General features: G+C 45.8%; 1 protein-coding gene across 1 annotated transcript in view; it reads right to left on the reverse strand.

Annotated features, from left to right (window-relative positions):
• Positions 1-494: 494 nt before the first annotated feature.
• Positions 495-15604, reverse strand: part of creb5b (cAMP responsive element binding protein 5b) — a gene marked incomplete at its 3' end in the record, with an annotated part of 29067 nt that continues 13957 nt past the window's right edge. The window contains exons 6-10 of the mRNA XM_079226997.1: positions 14547-14657; positions 3720-4043; positions 2162-2389; positions 1628-1736; positions 495-649 (exon numbers count right to left, since the gene is read on the reverse strand). Coding sequence (XP_079083123.1) covers positions 495-649; positions 1628-1736; positions 2162-2389; positions 3720-4043; positions 14547-14657 — 927 coding nt within the window. The remainder of the gene's footprint in view (positions 650-1627; positions 1737-2161; positions 2390-3719; positions 4044-14546; positions 14658-15604) is intronic.

A 15604-nucleotide genomic window follows, 5' to 3' on the forward strand; every position in this document is an offset into this window, starting at 1 on the left:
CAGTTTGGCTTAAAGGCAGCAACGTCCCCCTCATATCGTGTCTGTTGCATACACTCAACACACTGTTCATACGTGATTTTCAGAGAATACATTGACGGATTTGTTCAGTCCATCAGGACTACAGAGATGTAAGGTCTGCTAATAGGGATGACAGTCTGAGGCTTATGTCTCTGTCCTCTGGTTCAATGACCATCACCTTTTTGTACCATTAAACAGAAAAAAAAGTCACTTAAATGCTGCATGAGATTAGCAAAACTCCCTTTTTTGCTAAAAGCACAGGTAAAAAAAGAGGCAACAAACTAAAGAACATGTATGGGTTAATAGGGTTGGTCTATAAAAATACATATTGGGCTACTGTATAAAGAACAGCCTCACAGGCCTTTGAGGTTTTTCTTGATGGAGGGAACGAGGGGGGTCAGCATGTGCAGCTGGCAGCCCTCAGAAAGCAAGGTAGTCGGGGAAGATTTGGGCTGGGGTTATAGTCTTTCTTGTCCCTAGTGAATGGGGTTAATGTCTGTGCGGTGATTGGTTTGCCCGTGCACACTGCTGCCCCCTACAGTTGTGGTGGAGGTGGTGATGGTGTTGTGCTGAATGACCTGCTGCTGGGAGCACTCTGGTGCTGGACTGCCCGCCGGACTGCTTTCTGGACCTGAGGAGACAGCAGAGACATCAGTGAGGATGGACCCCATGTTGCGTAGAGTAGTGTAAGTACTGTGACCTTCAAGCTTCTACACAGAGGCTTCACAATATAATGTGACAGTAAAACAAATGATAATGAATATCAAAATAAACACAGACCACATTATTGTAAAAAAAGGAAAACGGCTTTATTAGCAGAAACAGATACATGTCAACATACGACTAGATTCACACCCAAAGTCTCACCTGTCATCCCAAAATAGACCATGAATGGAAAGCACAAAAATGGAAAAGTGACTCCATAAACAAGCCTGATGAAGTTTGGATACATTGAATGTGACATCTGTACACAAGCTAGACTCATCGATGAAAGTCTCTCCCAGCCCAGTCTGGGAGTTGGCTCTCTTCTGTATAAAAGAACCATTCAGCCAGGGGGGATGTGAGCCTTATTTTCCTGCGCTAAAGTCACATAGGGAGGTGCCTTATCCTAATTAACATGGAAATGTCACTTGTATTCGTATCAAAGGGTGGGGCTCTGATGTCATGCACGGGCACAGTCCGGTAATCAGTGAGATCTTGGGGCATCCATGAAAGTTTCAATGCCAATGTGCAGCCTGTGACGTCTTTCTCACATTGAGTCTCGGCTGCCTCTGTACGGAGGTGCTGTCAGATGGAAAAACAGGGCTCATATGGGATTCAGACTACCAACTCCCAGTCCAGGCTGGCTACCAGAGTGTGCAACACCCATATGTGAAAGGAAGCGTCCTGCCATGAGCGTGGGAGCTGGATAGCAGCACATAGGAGCGAAGGAGTCTTGGCATTCCCTGTGTGTCCACCACACGTCAGTCTGTAGAGTTTAAATCTTTCCTCTGGCAAGACAATTAACATTTCCACGCACTGCTAGCTGCACTGTATGGCTAAGGCACACAGATTGGTCAATTTCCCAAGTGTGTGTGTGTGTGTCTGTGTTTATGTCTGAGCTACTCACTGAGGTAACCTTGGGACTCTTTCTGCATAGTGGTGATGGGACAGTCCTTGTGTGTGAGGAGAAGCTGCTTGAGTTGGGTCACCTCGTTCTTTAGCATGGTCACTTCATTCTGAAAAGATAGAAGCATTGTAAGTCTATCATTCAGGGAAACAACCATTATAGCAGGCTACGCTATTATCCCTAATCAACAAATGGTGTGCTCCAACTTCAGCGTTAATTTGTAGCTTGCATTGGGCTTAAGACTTTCCATTTTGAACTGAAATTTGGCAAAAAGCTTTGGAGCTTGAGAGATGAGAGCATTTACCAGACAGGGAGTGTCCAACAAAATATGTTATTCAGCGGCATTATGGGAATCATAGGATATTTTTCTGCAGCTGATTTTTACCAACTGACTGATTGTCAGTGTTGGATAAATACACATTCTCACACCAATCCAACTTATTGCCATCATCTCTGGTCCAAAACAGGACAATGCACAGTTATTGCTAGGGAGCTGTGTCAAAAATACATTGACACCTGAAGTTCATTGTGTACCTGAAGCTGCATGTTGGTCTGAGTGAGCTCTTCTGCTTTCTTCTCCAACGATACCACCCACACTTTTCTCTTCTGTCTGCATCGTGTTGCTGCCGCTCTGTTCCTTTCCAGAAACTTCCGCCGACGTTCATCCGGATCTTCGTCCACTACTCGTCGGCGCCGTCCCCCGCTGGGTGGTGGAGACTGCAGTGTCTGCGTGGGATGCATCTGCTGGGTTGCAGGTGACATCTGAAACATGGGGAGAAAGGCCATCAGCTCTCCGATTAGGCCGTGTCTGTCTGTCTGTCTGTCTGTCTGTCTGTCACCATCCAACCAGAGATGTAACCATTCGGACACACCTGGAAAAGCAGCCACCTGTCTGCTGTCACTGCTCTGCTTCCCTCAAAGCCTCTAAACAAGCATCTATACATTACCTCCTGCAGCTATTCCCAGTCTGGCAACTTCCCCAAAAACAACATCTGGTTGTGCCACGTGCCCTGTGAGCTGGACGGTGGGCGTCAGGGTGACAGAGTGAGTGAGTGACTGGGCTGATTCACCAGCCTGCCCACCTTGTTAAAGAGGTGTCAGGAGGCAGTTTTCCACCGCCCACTTCCAACTCAGACTAACACCACCAGACACAGTCAAAAGACTCATTTCTAAAAACATACATACACTGACAGATCTTGACATATACTTGGCAAGGTCAAGTGTTTTCAGTCTTCAGATCATTACCATTTTTATGAGAACCATGGAAAATACAAGCTGCTTTAATGGCCTCTGTGCCTACAGAGAGTGTTGTTTCAATGCCTTAATGATACATTTGGAACATACAGTGAATCGCATTACTTGATGTCGGACTGTCCTTCATCCAAAATGCTTGGCACTGGAGAGGCCGTTAGACAATGCAAAGGACAAAGTGTCTGACATCATGTTTTTTTTATTTATTCTGGGAGCAATACGTTCAAACTTTCAATTAGAATTAAACCAAATGTATTCACGGCTAAAATGTTCCAGGACTATTAGCCAAGGCCGTCTGGTCATCATCAGGACCAGCATTTATAAAACTTCTTCAGCACCTGGAGAATGCTGTGGCCACATAATTGCATCTTGGCAGTGCAGGATGCCGGGCGCTTAGTTTTCAAAAGACACGACTGAGCATCCTTTATAATGGCTACTTCATGGCCTCTTCTTGACCCTTTCCCTTCATGGCAGCCGTCCGATACTGACCTGAAGCTGACCAACCTCAAAGGGAAGAAATACCTTTGAGATGGTTGCCAAGAAACTACTACTTGGCATGGAAAATGTGTCCATCCATTGACTTACAGTGAATGTAAAGCTTAATCTCAGCTATACCGTACTGCTATATACTACTAAATCACGATGAGATGACTTCAAAACTGCTCATAGGGCTACTAAAGTGCTGCCTTGTTTTTAGACATGATACACATATATGATATACAGTGGCGCCTAGCAATAAGAGAGGTTTTAATGTGCAGTGTAGTTAATGTGTTATTGAACTTGTGGCTCTGCCTTTGGGTGTCTAAAAGCTTCAGCGCTCCCGGGAATGTGCTTTGCTTACATGTGAAGCGGAGTGCATTGCATGGTGCGGTGAGGTCTGGTGTGGGTGCCCGGGGTGAAGGTGGGGATTGTGGGAGTTGTGATGGGGGTTGTGTCCCTGCGGGTGGTGGTGTCCACCCTGGCCGTGGCTCTGGCTGTGGTGGTGGTGACCGTGGTGCTGGTACGAGTGGGGAGGGGCTTGCAGGTGCTGGTGCGGGTGCGTGTGCATGTGATGGTGGCCGCTTTGCTCCTGCCGCGATGTCATCATTTCCATCATGTGGCTCATGGAGTTCATGTTGCCGTTAGCGATGGGACCCGGATGGTGTGAAAGCGCAGCCTTCAGCCTCTGAGGAGACAAAATGGACAACAAAAAAAACAATGTTTAACATCATTTTACATTCAAAATATCGTTTTAAAGTTGGTACATGCTCTCATCTATCAGTGTGCTGATTATCAACAGTTACAGAGCGGGTTCATAAGCTGACTAGGAGATGATGAATGGCTCCATGAATCCATGTGTCAAGAGAACAAATCAAAGCCACTTAGGCTGTCCTCTGTCTCTCCTTCAGTCTTGTCATTCTCCCGCTTTACCTTCCGTGATTGCCATCCCACTAGTCCCTCCTTCTCATATTTCTAATAGCCTCTCTCTCCTCTATGTGTGTGTTTGTGTGTGTGTGTGTGTGTGTGTGGATGTCTGCCTGTGTGATGAGCTTGCTTGTAAGGTGTGAGCCTCAGACTGCTCCCTTGCTGTTGACCCAGCAGGAGGTGTGTTGCTTTAACCGTGTGGTCTACTTAGCCATGACTGGACCGGTGTCTCAGAGCGGCCTGGGAGAGAGAGGAGAGAGAGGCTCTCTGAAGGTACGCTTGTGTTCCCCGTGTTTACTGAATGCACCTCTCCTCGAGAGTCTGTTTTTCTGGGCATCACATAAAGACTACCGCAAGATTCTTTTTTTCTAAAAACCCAAATATACAAGTGCCAAAGTATGTCATCAGGCTTCTTCTGTTGTACACAAACCTAGACAAGTAAAAAAAAAACGTCCATGTCTGAACACCATTTCACGCGTTTATTTACATTTTAACCGCTTCAGGAATAACCGGTTGAGAGAGTGTTGAGGCGGTTGAATTTTGATCAAATCCAAGTGCACTGCTGACGTGAAAAAGTTATTCAGTAAACCTAAATAAATGCCCAATCGCATATCCTGTCTACTCTACAATTAGTCTATTCTTCACTTTTCGTTTAAAGGCTACTGTTGTGAATTCCACAAAGTTTTCTATTCTCATTCCCAGTGCTCTCTTTCCTCTCTCGCCTCCCTTCCCCCTTCGCCCAGCTGCTGTCAGTGAGTCCATGCTGTGTCCAGGGCTCCATATCTTTTAACAACCTTCACATTCATGATTCCCACAGGGAATGGCATCCAGCTGGTCTGGATCACAACGCTGAGACACAACCAGAGCACAACATCAGCCCTCCACTCTTCTCTCACACTGTTCATGAGTGGAAAGCTTTTTACCAGGAGGGAGGAGACACAGTCAAATAAATCACTTTAGAAGTGAGGCAGCCATAAAAGTGCATAGCCTCCTGGTTTGTATTAAATTTACATATTGCATATGTGTTCGTGAAAGGATTTATTTAGTAGTCTAGTTGTCTGAACTTGGCTTTCTCCCGCACATTTCCCCCGCACATGAAACCAGCACAGTTAAAGCTAGACCTCGCCAAGCCTGTTTTGGCTGAGTATAGTTTCTGCTTGTCAAACCATGGGATTGCCTAACATAGCAAAACATACGCTACATCATCATGATTCAGATTGCCCCTCATTATGAATGCTATTCTATATTTTCTCATGTTTAAATGTGCACCTAACCCCCGCTAACCGCCTTTTACCACAGCCAAAGCAGCACAGCTCTCAGGGGCCACTGCCCTCCTTCTTTGGTGAGACAGGGGTTAAAATACCACAGAGTGTACACTAACACACAGCGGGGGGCCACAAGCCTGCAGCTGTCCACAGCATCACAGCCATACTGACACTCGCTGAGGGCTGCAAGTGGCAGTGAGAAAGCTCTGACTTTCTGTCATACATTGTTACTATCAACAGTATTAGTGTTACATTTTTTCAGTTTAAACATGCAGAAATCACAGACAGCTAGTTGACATGCAACTGAAACAGAAAATGGATTTAAACAAGCTTACAGGTATAAATCAGAGTCACCAGTGTCGACAAGGACATCTTCCGTGTATCACAGGACGAATCCTGAAGCTGACAGCCCACACTAAACAACTTCCCTTCAGCCTCCAGCCTGTCAGTCAGCACCAGAGTGGTGAGGCCCTCCCCTCTTGTGAAAGAAAAAAACCAAAACAGTTTGACAATCTCCTGCCACTTAATCACAGAGCAGGCAATCACCTGAATGGACAGCAGCCAAAATAATCTGCTGGCTGCCTGTCTACCTCTCTACTGTGTTTTAGAGGTACATTAGTCCGTGTGAAGGGAGGATGCTCATCTGGAGCTGCCTGACTCTGTCAACCAGGCTCCAGGAGAGAAGGACAGAGAGGGTAAAAAGGAGGTGAAGGGCGGCAGTAAGAGAGAGAGACCAGGGGGTGGGGGGGAGATTAGATGGCTTCTCGTGTCTCCTCCCCACACACATCAGCCCAAGACAGCTAGTGCTCATTTATCAGTGTCTCTGAGAGCTGTCCAGCTGGCAGTGCAGCGCTATCTGTTTATTAATTGAATTAGCCTGCATCTGAAGAGGCCCGAGAGTGTCAGGGTACAGAGGCAGGTCAAAGAGCGGAGGGGCCACTGCAAGAGCTGTAGTGCGGATGGCCACAAGCCGGATTGAGACAAAACAAAAGGACCATGCATGATAAGAAATGAAGGAATGTGTAGCAAGAAGAGAAAATAGATAAATGGTATTACAGTAACACACGCACTGAAAAAATAGAGGATAAAGAATAAAAAACACAGTTCACGTCTTGTTAGAAGAGAAAACCCTTACCGTGATAGAAACCTATTCCAGAGGCTATCTCTGCACAAGTGCCTGCTACTGCTCCATCTGGAGTTGAGACTCCAGCTCAGTTAAACCCACCTCTGCCAAAACTTAAGTCTTTGTATCCAGAACCACAGTGACGCAACTATGGGACGTTAGCAGAGCAATGATGAGCAGGCTGTGATTCTTAAACACCTTCATCAGCTCCCTAATGACTCTCTAACACATGGTTGCATTTCCCCAGACTGCACTAAGCACAATAACTTAACCACCACGTTCATTTCACTCTAATAACACACACACACACACACACACATATACACACACATATACATTTCTCCTGCAGCAACATGGCCGCTGCAGAAAACATTCATTAAATCAGCGCAGGTGTTAGTCTGTGGCGGCACAGGGCGCTCACAGATGGGATGGCACACAGTCTGTCCTACCACTGTCTGCCCTGCTGTTGTTGAGAATTGGGGAAACGACACAACAAGAGGATGAGCAGCCCATGACACCATGAAGACATGTCAGCTTCTACCAGGATGAATCGATGAACTAGCAGTCTATGTAATCACATGCAGTTGACACATCATTTTATGCATTCTGTAAGTATTACGCTTATTGATTTTCCATTGTTAAAACACCATCCCTGGTTCAGCCATCTTCTGCCCTGAGGGGAGGCGTCTCCTCTCAGACCTTTGCCCCCTGACCTCTCCACTCCCTCTCCTATTTTAGGCTTTTCTCATTTATGTGGTTTCAGGGATACCAGGTGATCGCCCATTAATGATATTTATTAATGGCGGCTTCCTCTCTGACACAGGGGTCTTTGAGTGATGTTGCTGTGAGTGCCCTGGGCACATCCTGAGAACACACTCAGGTTTCTCCTCGCCAGATGACTTCATATCTATTAACCCTGGGAGGAAGAAGGAAGAAGCAAGAGCACAGAGCAGGTACAAAGGGAGGAGACTACGCCCGCCTCAGGATGGGTAAATCACAACCAACGAGGTCAGGGTGAGCACTTTTATTCCCCTTAAAAGTGGAGCAGTGTACTATCAGGGGACCTGTGGACCTGTGGCGCCGCACAGCAGAATTAACCAGTCTGTGGAGTCGTTGTTTAAGTGCAAAAAGATCACAGTTTCAAATGGAGATCTTCAGCTTCACATTAAAGACTCCATGTCTCTGTCGGGCCGTTTCTTTGCACTCTAAAGGCGCAGTGATCATGTTTAAAAACACAATATTTCTAATTGCATGATATAGCATAGCTGTAACATTCCTGGCAGTATTTTTCGTGGGCCAAGGCCCCTTAACTCGCTCTCTAAACCCGACATGAGTTCACCCTATGCAGTTTGAAAGCAGGAGTTTGGCTCGGCTGCTTTGCCAAGCACTCAGAGGATCTAATTCCATCCTCATCATCTCCACCACCACTACTACCCTCCAGTGCCTGTGTGCAAAACCCACTCTCTGTGCCCTAAAACTCCACGCCCCCATTAGTTCAATTTTATTAGATTTCCCTCTCGCCCAGAGAGGCAGTAGCGTGCCCCCTCTCCCCCTCCCTCTCTCACACACACCTCTTCGCTGTTCCTTCCACCCCCTCTTCCTCTGCTTGCCAAGAGCTGGGGACTGTTAAACTGATTTCCTCTGGGAATGGAGAGGCAGACAGTCTGATGGGAGGACTGTTATGTCGCCCCCTCTCTGCTCTCACGGGTTTTGGCCCAAGCTGATCAGAGCTGGGGCCCGAACAGACCCTCCCTGTGGTTCCAGACACAGACGTGGAGATGGAGATAGTCCGGGTGTTCTGCCACGGCCCGACGCTCAGGGGAACCATGGCGGTACGGGCGCAGCAAGACACACGCCCACTGAGGAACATGCTCCAAACCATGCACTCATACTCTTGGCAGCTTCTCTCCACCCTGTCAAGTTAATGGATGGGCCTCTGACTCCAGTCTGTATATCCCCACTGTTCCCTCTCTTGTAAAGCCCTGCTCGAGTGCAGCTTACATGGTTATCACTACACCCACCGCCACAATCTTGAGTACAAAGAATGCCTCATAGCAAGCGAAGCAGACAGAGCATGAATACAATAATATACACACAACATATGTCATAATGTGTGGCATCAAAAGCAACAGGCAAATTATATAGCATCATGCTGATGGGAGTAACTAGAAATGTGATGACTTTGATTCAGTTTTTCAAAGATGCTTAAAATATCTGACCTCAAATGTGTGTGTATTTTGGCTGAAACAGGACCCTTAACGTCCCACTTTTGTTTGGATTTTCATTCAGACGTTGTACTCTTATAATATATATTCCTATCAGCACATTCAAGCTATTTCAGTTACACATTTGCACTGGGATCCCACTTTGTTAAGACACCCACAGGCACACGATTCCAACATGTCAAAATGACAGAGAAGCAAAGGAATATGAAAAAAGAAGGCTATTAGTCACCATGAAAAAACAGAAGTGGGTCTAATGTGTAAGCATTAACTAGTTCGGCGATGAGGAAGTGAACTAACGGGTCAATTATTTATCAGACTGAAAATCTCTTGACACAACAGACTTTTTTTGCAAATCACCCCTCCAGTGTTTGGGAGGTAACTTTGGAGTCGCTCACTGCTCGGGCTCCGGGGGGCTCATGGATGCTGGACCAGTCCAGTCTGGCTCGTGTGGTTATGGCAGCTGGTTTACCCAAGCTTGGCTCTACCGGAGCTCCATCCCATTCACGGGCCCTGAACCATGACCAAATGGCCTTCACATACACATCCCATCAGCACAGCTAAAACAACACGCAGTCATCCAAAGACAAACAGATGAGACACTCTGCGCCACAACTGCCACCCTCATCACCCTCCTCCCCCACACACACACACACACACAGACACACACACAAACACACACACACACACACACACACACACACACAGACACACACACAAACACACACACACACACACACACACACACACACACACACACACACACACACACACACACACACACACACACACACACACACACAGAGGGTTAGGCATACAGGCACACACACGTGTAACTACTCAAATATAAATGTACCAATACACAGTCCTTAAAAGACCTCGCTGTACAAAAAAAGTTTGTAAAAGTTGTAAAAGTTTGTGTGTTTTTTATCAAATTTCAAATGATAGAATCTCGTTACCTGCAGACGTTCTCACAGGAGTTACTCTTTGTTCACATTCAATACATGTTGAATTGAGGCATGTCACTTAAATCCTGTTCAGATCGATGAGGGATGTCGGAAACATTTTAGGCTGCATGGCTCAAAGCAGGTCATTTGAGCGGGCCTCAAAGCCCTGTTCCTGATGTGGGTTAACACTGATGTATGAAATACTATTTTTAATAACACTAGCTTTTGAAATCATACATTCAGCTTTTACGGACTCATAGTTACTTAAATATGATCACAGAGTAGAGGATGTTGCAATACGTTCTATTAAATAATGTGTAAAAATGATTATCTTTCGTAAATATACCCTGAGGTCTAATAGTATTATATTATTCAACTGTGGTTAAACACATTGTTCATTATTACAAAAATCCTGTTGGTGAATAAGACGAACAAAACCTGTCAAATGAGAGACCGTTTACTTCTGATTTACAATTACTACAGTATGTAGGCAGCCCACTTGTCTCACTGGCAACACAGAGAGGCAGTGAGAGAGGGGCCCCTCTCTGGTCTGTGTCCAACACTGATAAACTGGCAGACACACATTGATCCAGCAGCCCTGCACTCCACTCTGCTGAAACCACTGGCCTCCATAGCTATAGAAAGAAACATCACAAGTTTATCAACTACAAAACTGTCTTTGAGCGCTTTCTCTATGCAACACTGGATCTCAGCGGATCTTGCCATGCGCCGTGTGTCCTGGTTTGACTGCTCTTTATCGCACATCCACACGTTTACTTACCTAACCACATGGATCTGCATCAAATACGATCTTGCAACTATAACTTTATGGTTTGTTTTAGCCCACTTAGTCCACAGATGTGTTTTGACTCCGAGGACAATGATTGCCAGAGAGGGAGCCAATGCACTGAAAGCAAACCATTTGCATACACAATTGTGAGCATGCACACACACACACATATATATATATATATATATATATATATATATATATATATACAGTACATATACACATAGTCTAGAGCTCAGTGAAGCAGCCTGCAGATTCAGCTGTGTTCTTAGCTCACCGTCCCTCTCTAATGACCTCATACCCTGACAATGCCACCATTCATACAGATGTTGCTTACAAAACCTGGAGTCAGACTCCTATTGTGTGCACTGCTCCTCCTCACAACAAGAAGTTTAGCCAGAGGTGCTCCCCTATAGTGGAAGGAAATGAATGGAACATGTAATTGGGTTATGCTGATAGATTAATTGCTTCTTCTTACTGAGCTAATTGCTCAATCAATCCCTGTGTAGTTAAGTTGAAAAAACATATTTTTTCTTGTAATTTCTTAACAGTATACATATGCATGCAACTATCAAATTTTTCACTTGTTTGCGGTTAAGAGAAACACTTGAACATTCAGCCTATTAACCCAAAGGCATGCGATTCTGTAACTATACTTAAACTTACAACAGTAAGGGTTGTGTAAGTCAAATGTAAAAAGCTACATCAGCAAGCTAGAAACACTTTGATTATCGGTCCTCCTGTGTCCTATGAAATGTTTCTTTAAGAGACGCACGTTTTTTTTCCCTCCTCAAGTAAAAAGGAGTACATTTAGAGCATGCCAGGAATTATGTCATCCGCCCATCTAGTGCCAGCTCCACAGCTAAGAGAGCTGCAGAGAAGGAACATATAGTATTGTTTACCTCATAACAAACTCAGCACCTAGCCCGATGCTTAGTGACAAATTTATTGTCCTTAGTAACAATGTAAACAATACATAATTGGGAGATAATAAAAAACACATTTTCATACATCAGCTTCAAAGTGTTTCAAAGCTCCTCTGTCAGAAATTAGCAGGAAAGCAGGATGTGTGGAAAGCATGGAGCTCATTTAAAAGGGACACAAAAACAATGCCGAATTTGACCACAGACACGAGCTGAGTCCCATAGTCGGCGCTCGCAGATGTTATTTGAAAACCAACTTGATACGGGCCTGTTTGGGCTTCCCTTGTTATAGATGAGAAATGATACTGAACGTCTTTCATCATACAAACAAAGGTATCAAACCATCAGAGCGGGACAGGTAGGTATTCGGGGGAGAAAACAATGCACGTATGCGCATGTGTGCTGATATAGTACTGCATGTGCACCAGCATGCATGTGCTATGTGCATGTGTGTACATCTCATTTGATGTTGTTTTTTGAGTACATGGCTGTCTGTAAATGTCTCAAAGTATGCGACACCGTGCAAGGAGGATGACACAGAGCTGGAGCAGTCAGTGAGTGTGAGTGTGTACATGTGGTTATGTGTGTATGTGTGCGACTGCCCTGTGGAGCGCTAGCTCTGAGCGTTGACGTAATGCTTTGGCCCGGCGCGCTGTGGAACTTGGCCTCCTCTCTGCAGCGCTTCCTCTACGCTGTGAGGGTCAACTATCCCACAACCTCCAGCACACAACACACACCATTCTATTCCCCAGACCACAACACAGCAGAACATAACCACACCCGGCACCATGCGCACCCAGTCCTTAAAAGAAGAAGAAGAAGAAAAAACACACACTTGAACTAAAACTAATAAAACACTCCCAAACAACCAGCTAAAAGCAAAGAGGGGAAAACATACAAGTCAGTTACTGCACCATCGGGCTTTGCTGTACCACTTAAACGATGGCACTTAAGGAGAAAATCAGAGATAGAAGAGAACAAAGATGGCCACTGATGCAGATAGAGTCTTTGGCCCAGAGAGCACAAACAGAGAGCTTAGAGCGAGATATGAGTCCCCAAGGGGCCACAGCAGTCCTTCAGCTCATTAACTATTTACACCAGAGACAGTCCTCCCTGCTGCTCTGGCCCACCACAAAATCAATTAGCCTTCATTAGCCGAAGCTCTGGGCATGCTCTTTCTGGCAGGGGAGGGTTAATCCTGCTACCGAGGCCTCCAGTTACCAGAAAAATATCAAAAAAAAAATCACAATATGAGCATACATGCATGCACACATACATGCAGAGGAAACGGAAGGCCTTCCATGTCATTTTGCAAAGAAGTCTTCAAATTTCTCACCCTCGCACACAGTTTAGCGTCTCAGAATATCGATACCATCTCTCGCCTTTCAACTCCCCTGCTAACTCTGCCTGTCTATCTATTTCCTTCATGTCTATCAAAGTCCCACTAAATCCCCTCCTCTGCTCTCACAATGTAAACGTTGAGCGTAAAGAGTGCATCCAGGTCCGTGCCTCGGGGGTGTGGGGTTACAGTGAGGAGATTTCCCATTGGCGGAAAGTCAACATGGTCGGGGTAATGCGATTAGAGCCGGATTGAGAACGTCGCAGGGGACACATGGGCCTGATCATGGACCAGTTATCCGATAGCGAGGCCGTATTTATCGACCTGGCCCGGGCGCGGATATTACAGACATTAGAAACCCTGTCTATGCTTATGAAACCTACGCTGGAGATCGCACTCTGATAACACAATTAGTCTCTCACTTTCTGTCCACAATCATGGAATTCCATCAGTTGCGTTCAGGCATCAGGGAGCAGAATCTCAATTGATCCACGTTTGGTTGCCGTGCCTCGTGTCTGAATGGCCAACTAACCAGAAAGTTGCATGGTCGCAGGGCCTGTAGCCATTTAGTGACTGCATATGTTTATGGGAGGACTAACAGAGCATTTACAATTCAATTACATAGATAGCAGGAGAAAAAAAAGAGTAAGATGTGTCTGGATGATGGCCAGGGGAGAGATAAGCCTAATACACTAATATTGTGTTACCCCAGCGTGTTACCATAGGAACAGTTGAAGAGATTCAGAAGACTACAAAGACGATCAATCTTGAGAGAGCACGAGGAAGAGGGAGAATTAAATGCCCTGGGAATGCTCCCGCTCTACTGTATCAGAGCAATAACTCTTCTAATGACCTCTGCTACCTCCTCTCACTCTCTCTCCTTCCACATGATGTTTCTGTCTAGCAGATTCAGCTATCAGTGAACTTTTCCAAACACAGAGAGCAGCCAATGCTTTGCAATATGGCTTGACATTTTATGACACTTGCTCTTATTTATATGGCGCCTTTTCTATTTTCAGAGTTACTTATTTTGAAAACAAAGATTGGCTGGTGGTCATGTTGCTATAGGATTTATCAAGTCGTATCACCAACGAGTCTAACTGTCTGTCCATTTGACGTTAATCAGATGTATACCGCCAGTCACTGGCATCAGTAGCAGCAGTGCTAACATGCAAAGCTGAACCGAGTGGAAGTTTTCTTTCAGTTCATTTTCTTTCGTGTTTCATTTGACTCTCACTCGTTCTGTCTCTCTCCTCTCTCGGCTACGTCTCTCACTGCTCTAACTGCCTGCTTTGTGAAGGATGAGGTCATTTGATTTTTCCCCCTGCTGTGTTAAACTAGTGCTAACAAGTTGCAGGACCTACAGAACATGTTCTGTACATTAAGATATACATCAGGCAGTCGGTGGGCAGCACAGCCACAACCACATAAAGGGCTCTTTATTCCAGCCAGAGTCTCCAGTGCTGCACTGGCAGGTTCAGACACAGCTTTGATTACACACCAAATGATGAAATCCACACAGACCTAAGAGCACAGCTTTGCTGGCACAGCCCAGTGGAAAAGAAAGTTGCAACACGTTGAGCTTGAGCGTGTGCACTTGTTCGCGTGTGCATAGATGTGTGTATGTATCCATGTGAATACATGCGTACACTCACCAGTTTGGCTTCTGAGTGCATGGAGGGAATGTGAGCGGAAGAGCAGGAGTTGTTGTGGGCGGGTCCTTGCATACCCATCATATTGGAGCCCATTGACATCTGTCTCTCCATCTGAAGATTACAGTAATAAAAGTCAAACCTTTAAGAAATATTATTCCCAGAACACAAAACTTTTTTTACAAGATGAATAATCAAAAAAAATCTATTTTTCTGTGATCTGTGCTATTCTTTCGGTCTTAACAAGATGCTTAAGATCACTATTTTCACAAAAGAAGTGTTATAATAGTAAGTGTGAGACTCATCCTGCAGCACAGTAGGCTAAGAGGGATGAGGTGAGAGAGCATGAGAGCCTGATTTCTCATGACAGGCTGCACTGTGCACAGCTCTGTGTGATGATAACTGGAGCTGACCCAAAACAGGAAGCCAGCACAGAGGGACTTAACACAGGAAGCCGGTGCAAAAGGGGTATGTGTGTTTCTGACAATAGTGTGGTGGGTGTCAGTCGGACTAACATATCAAACCCGAGCCCCTCCGGGTGCAGGATGTGTTAACAAGGTGACCGAGATGTGAGGAGGTGTGAGTTAGTCATATGAATGAGTTCAAATCTGTCTTTGTGTGAGTGTGTGGTTACTGCCTGCCTCGTAGTGACCCTGGTCAGTGTGGTCGTGTGTCACAGCTGAGATCTGAATGGGAGGAAATCAGCTGGTTAAGCTGACAGGGGTCAGAGGTCACCTGCGCAGGTAGACGATGTGAGCAGTGCATGCAGGAAAGGAGAAGCCTTTGTGTGAGCGTCAGCACGCACACGTGTGTCTGCCTGTGGCCTCCCAGTTGCTGAACTCTGGGTGGTGTGCTGGTCTCCACGGGGGAGTGGGCCCTCTCCAACCCCCCCCCCCCCCCACACACACACACACACACACACACTCTCCCTCTGCCTGACCCCCGCTTCTCCCCCCTCGTCCACAGAGACTCAGGCCGAGAACCTGACACACAGCCTTAATTGCACTAAGTGTGTTTTGTGTAAAAATATCACCCAAATCTGCACCCCTTTCCTGAACCGT

The sequence above is a fragment of the Taurulus bubalis genome (assembly GCF_910589615.1).
Source record: "Taurulus bubalis genome assembly, chromosome: 12".
Lineage (NCBI taxonomy): Eukaryota > Metazoa > Chordata > Actinopteri > Perciformes > Cottidae > Taurulus > Taurulus bubalis.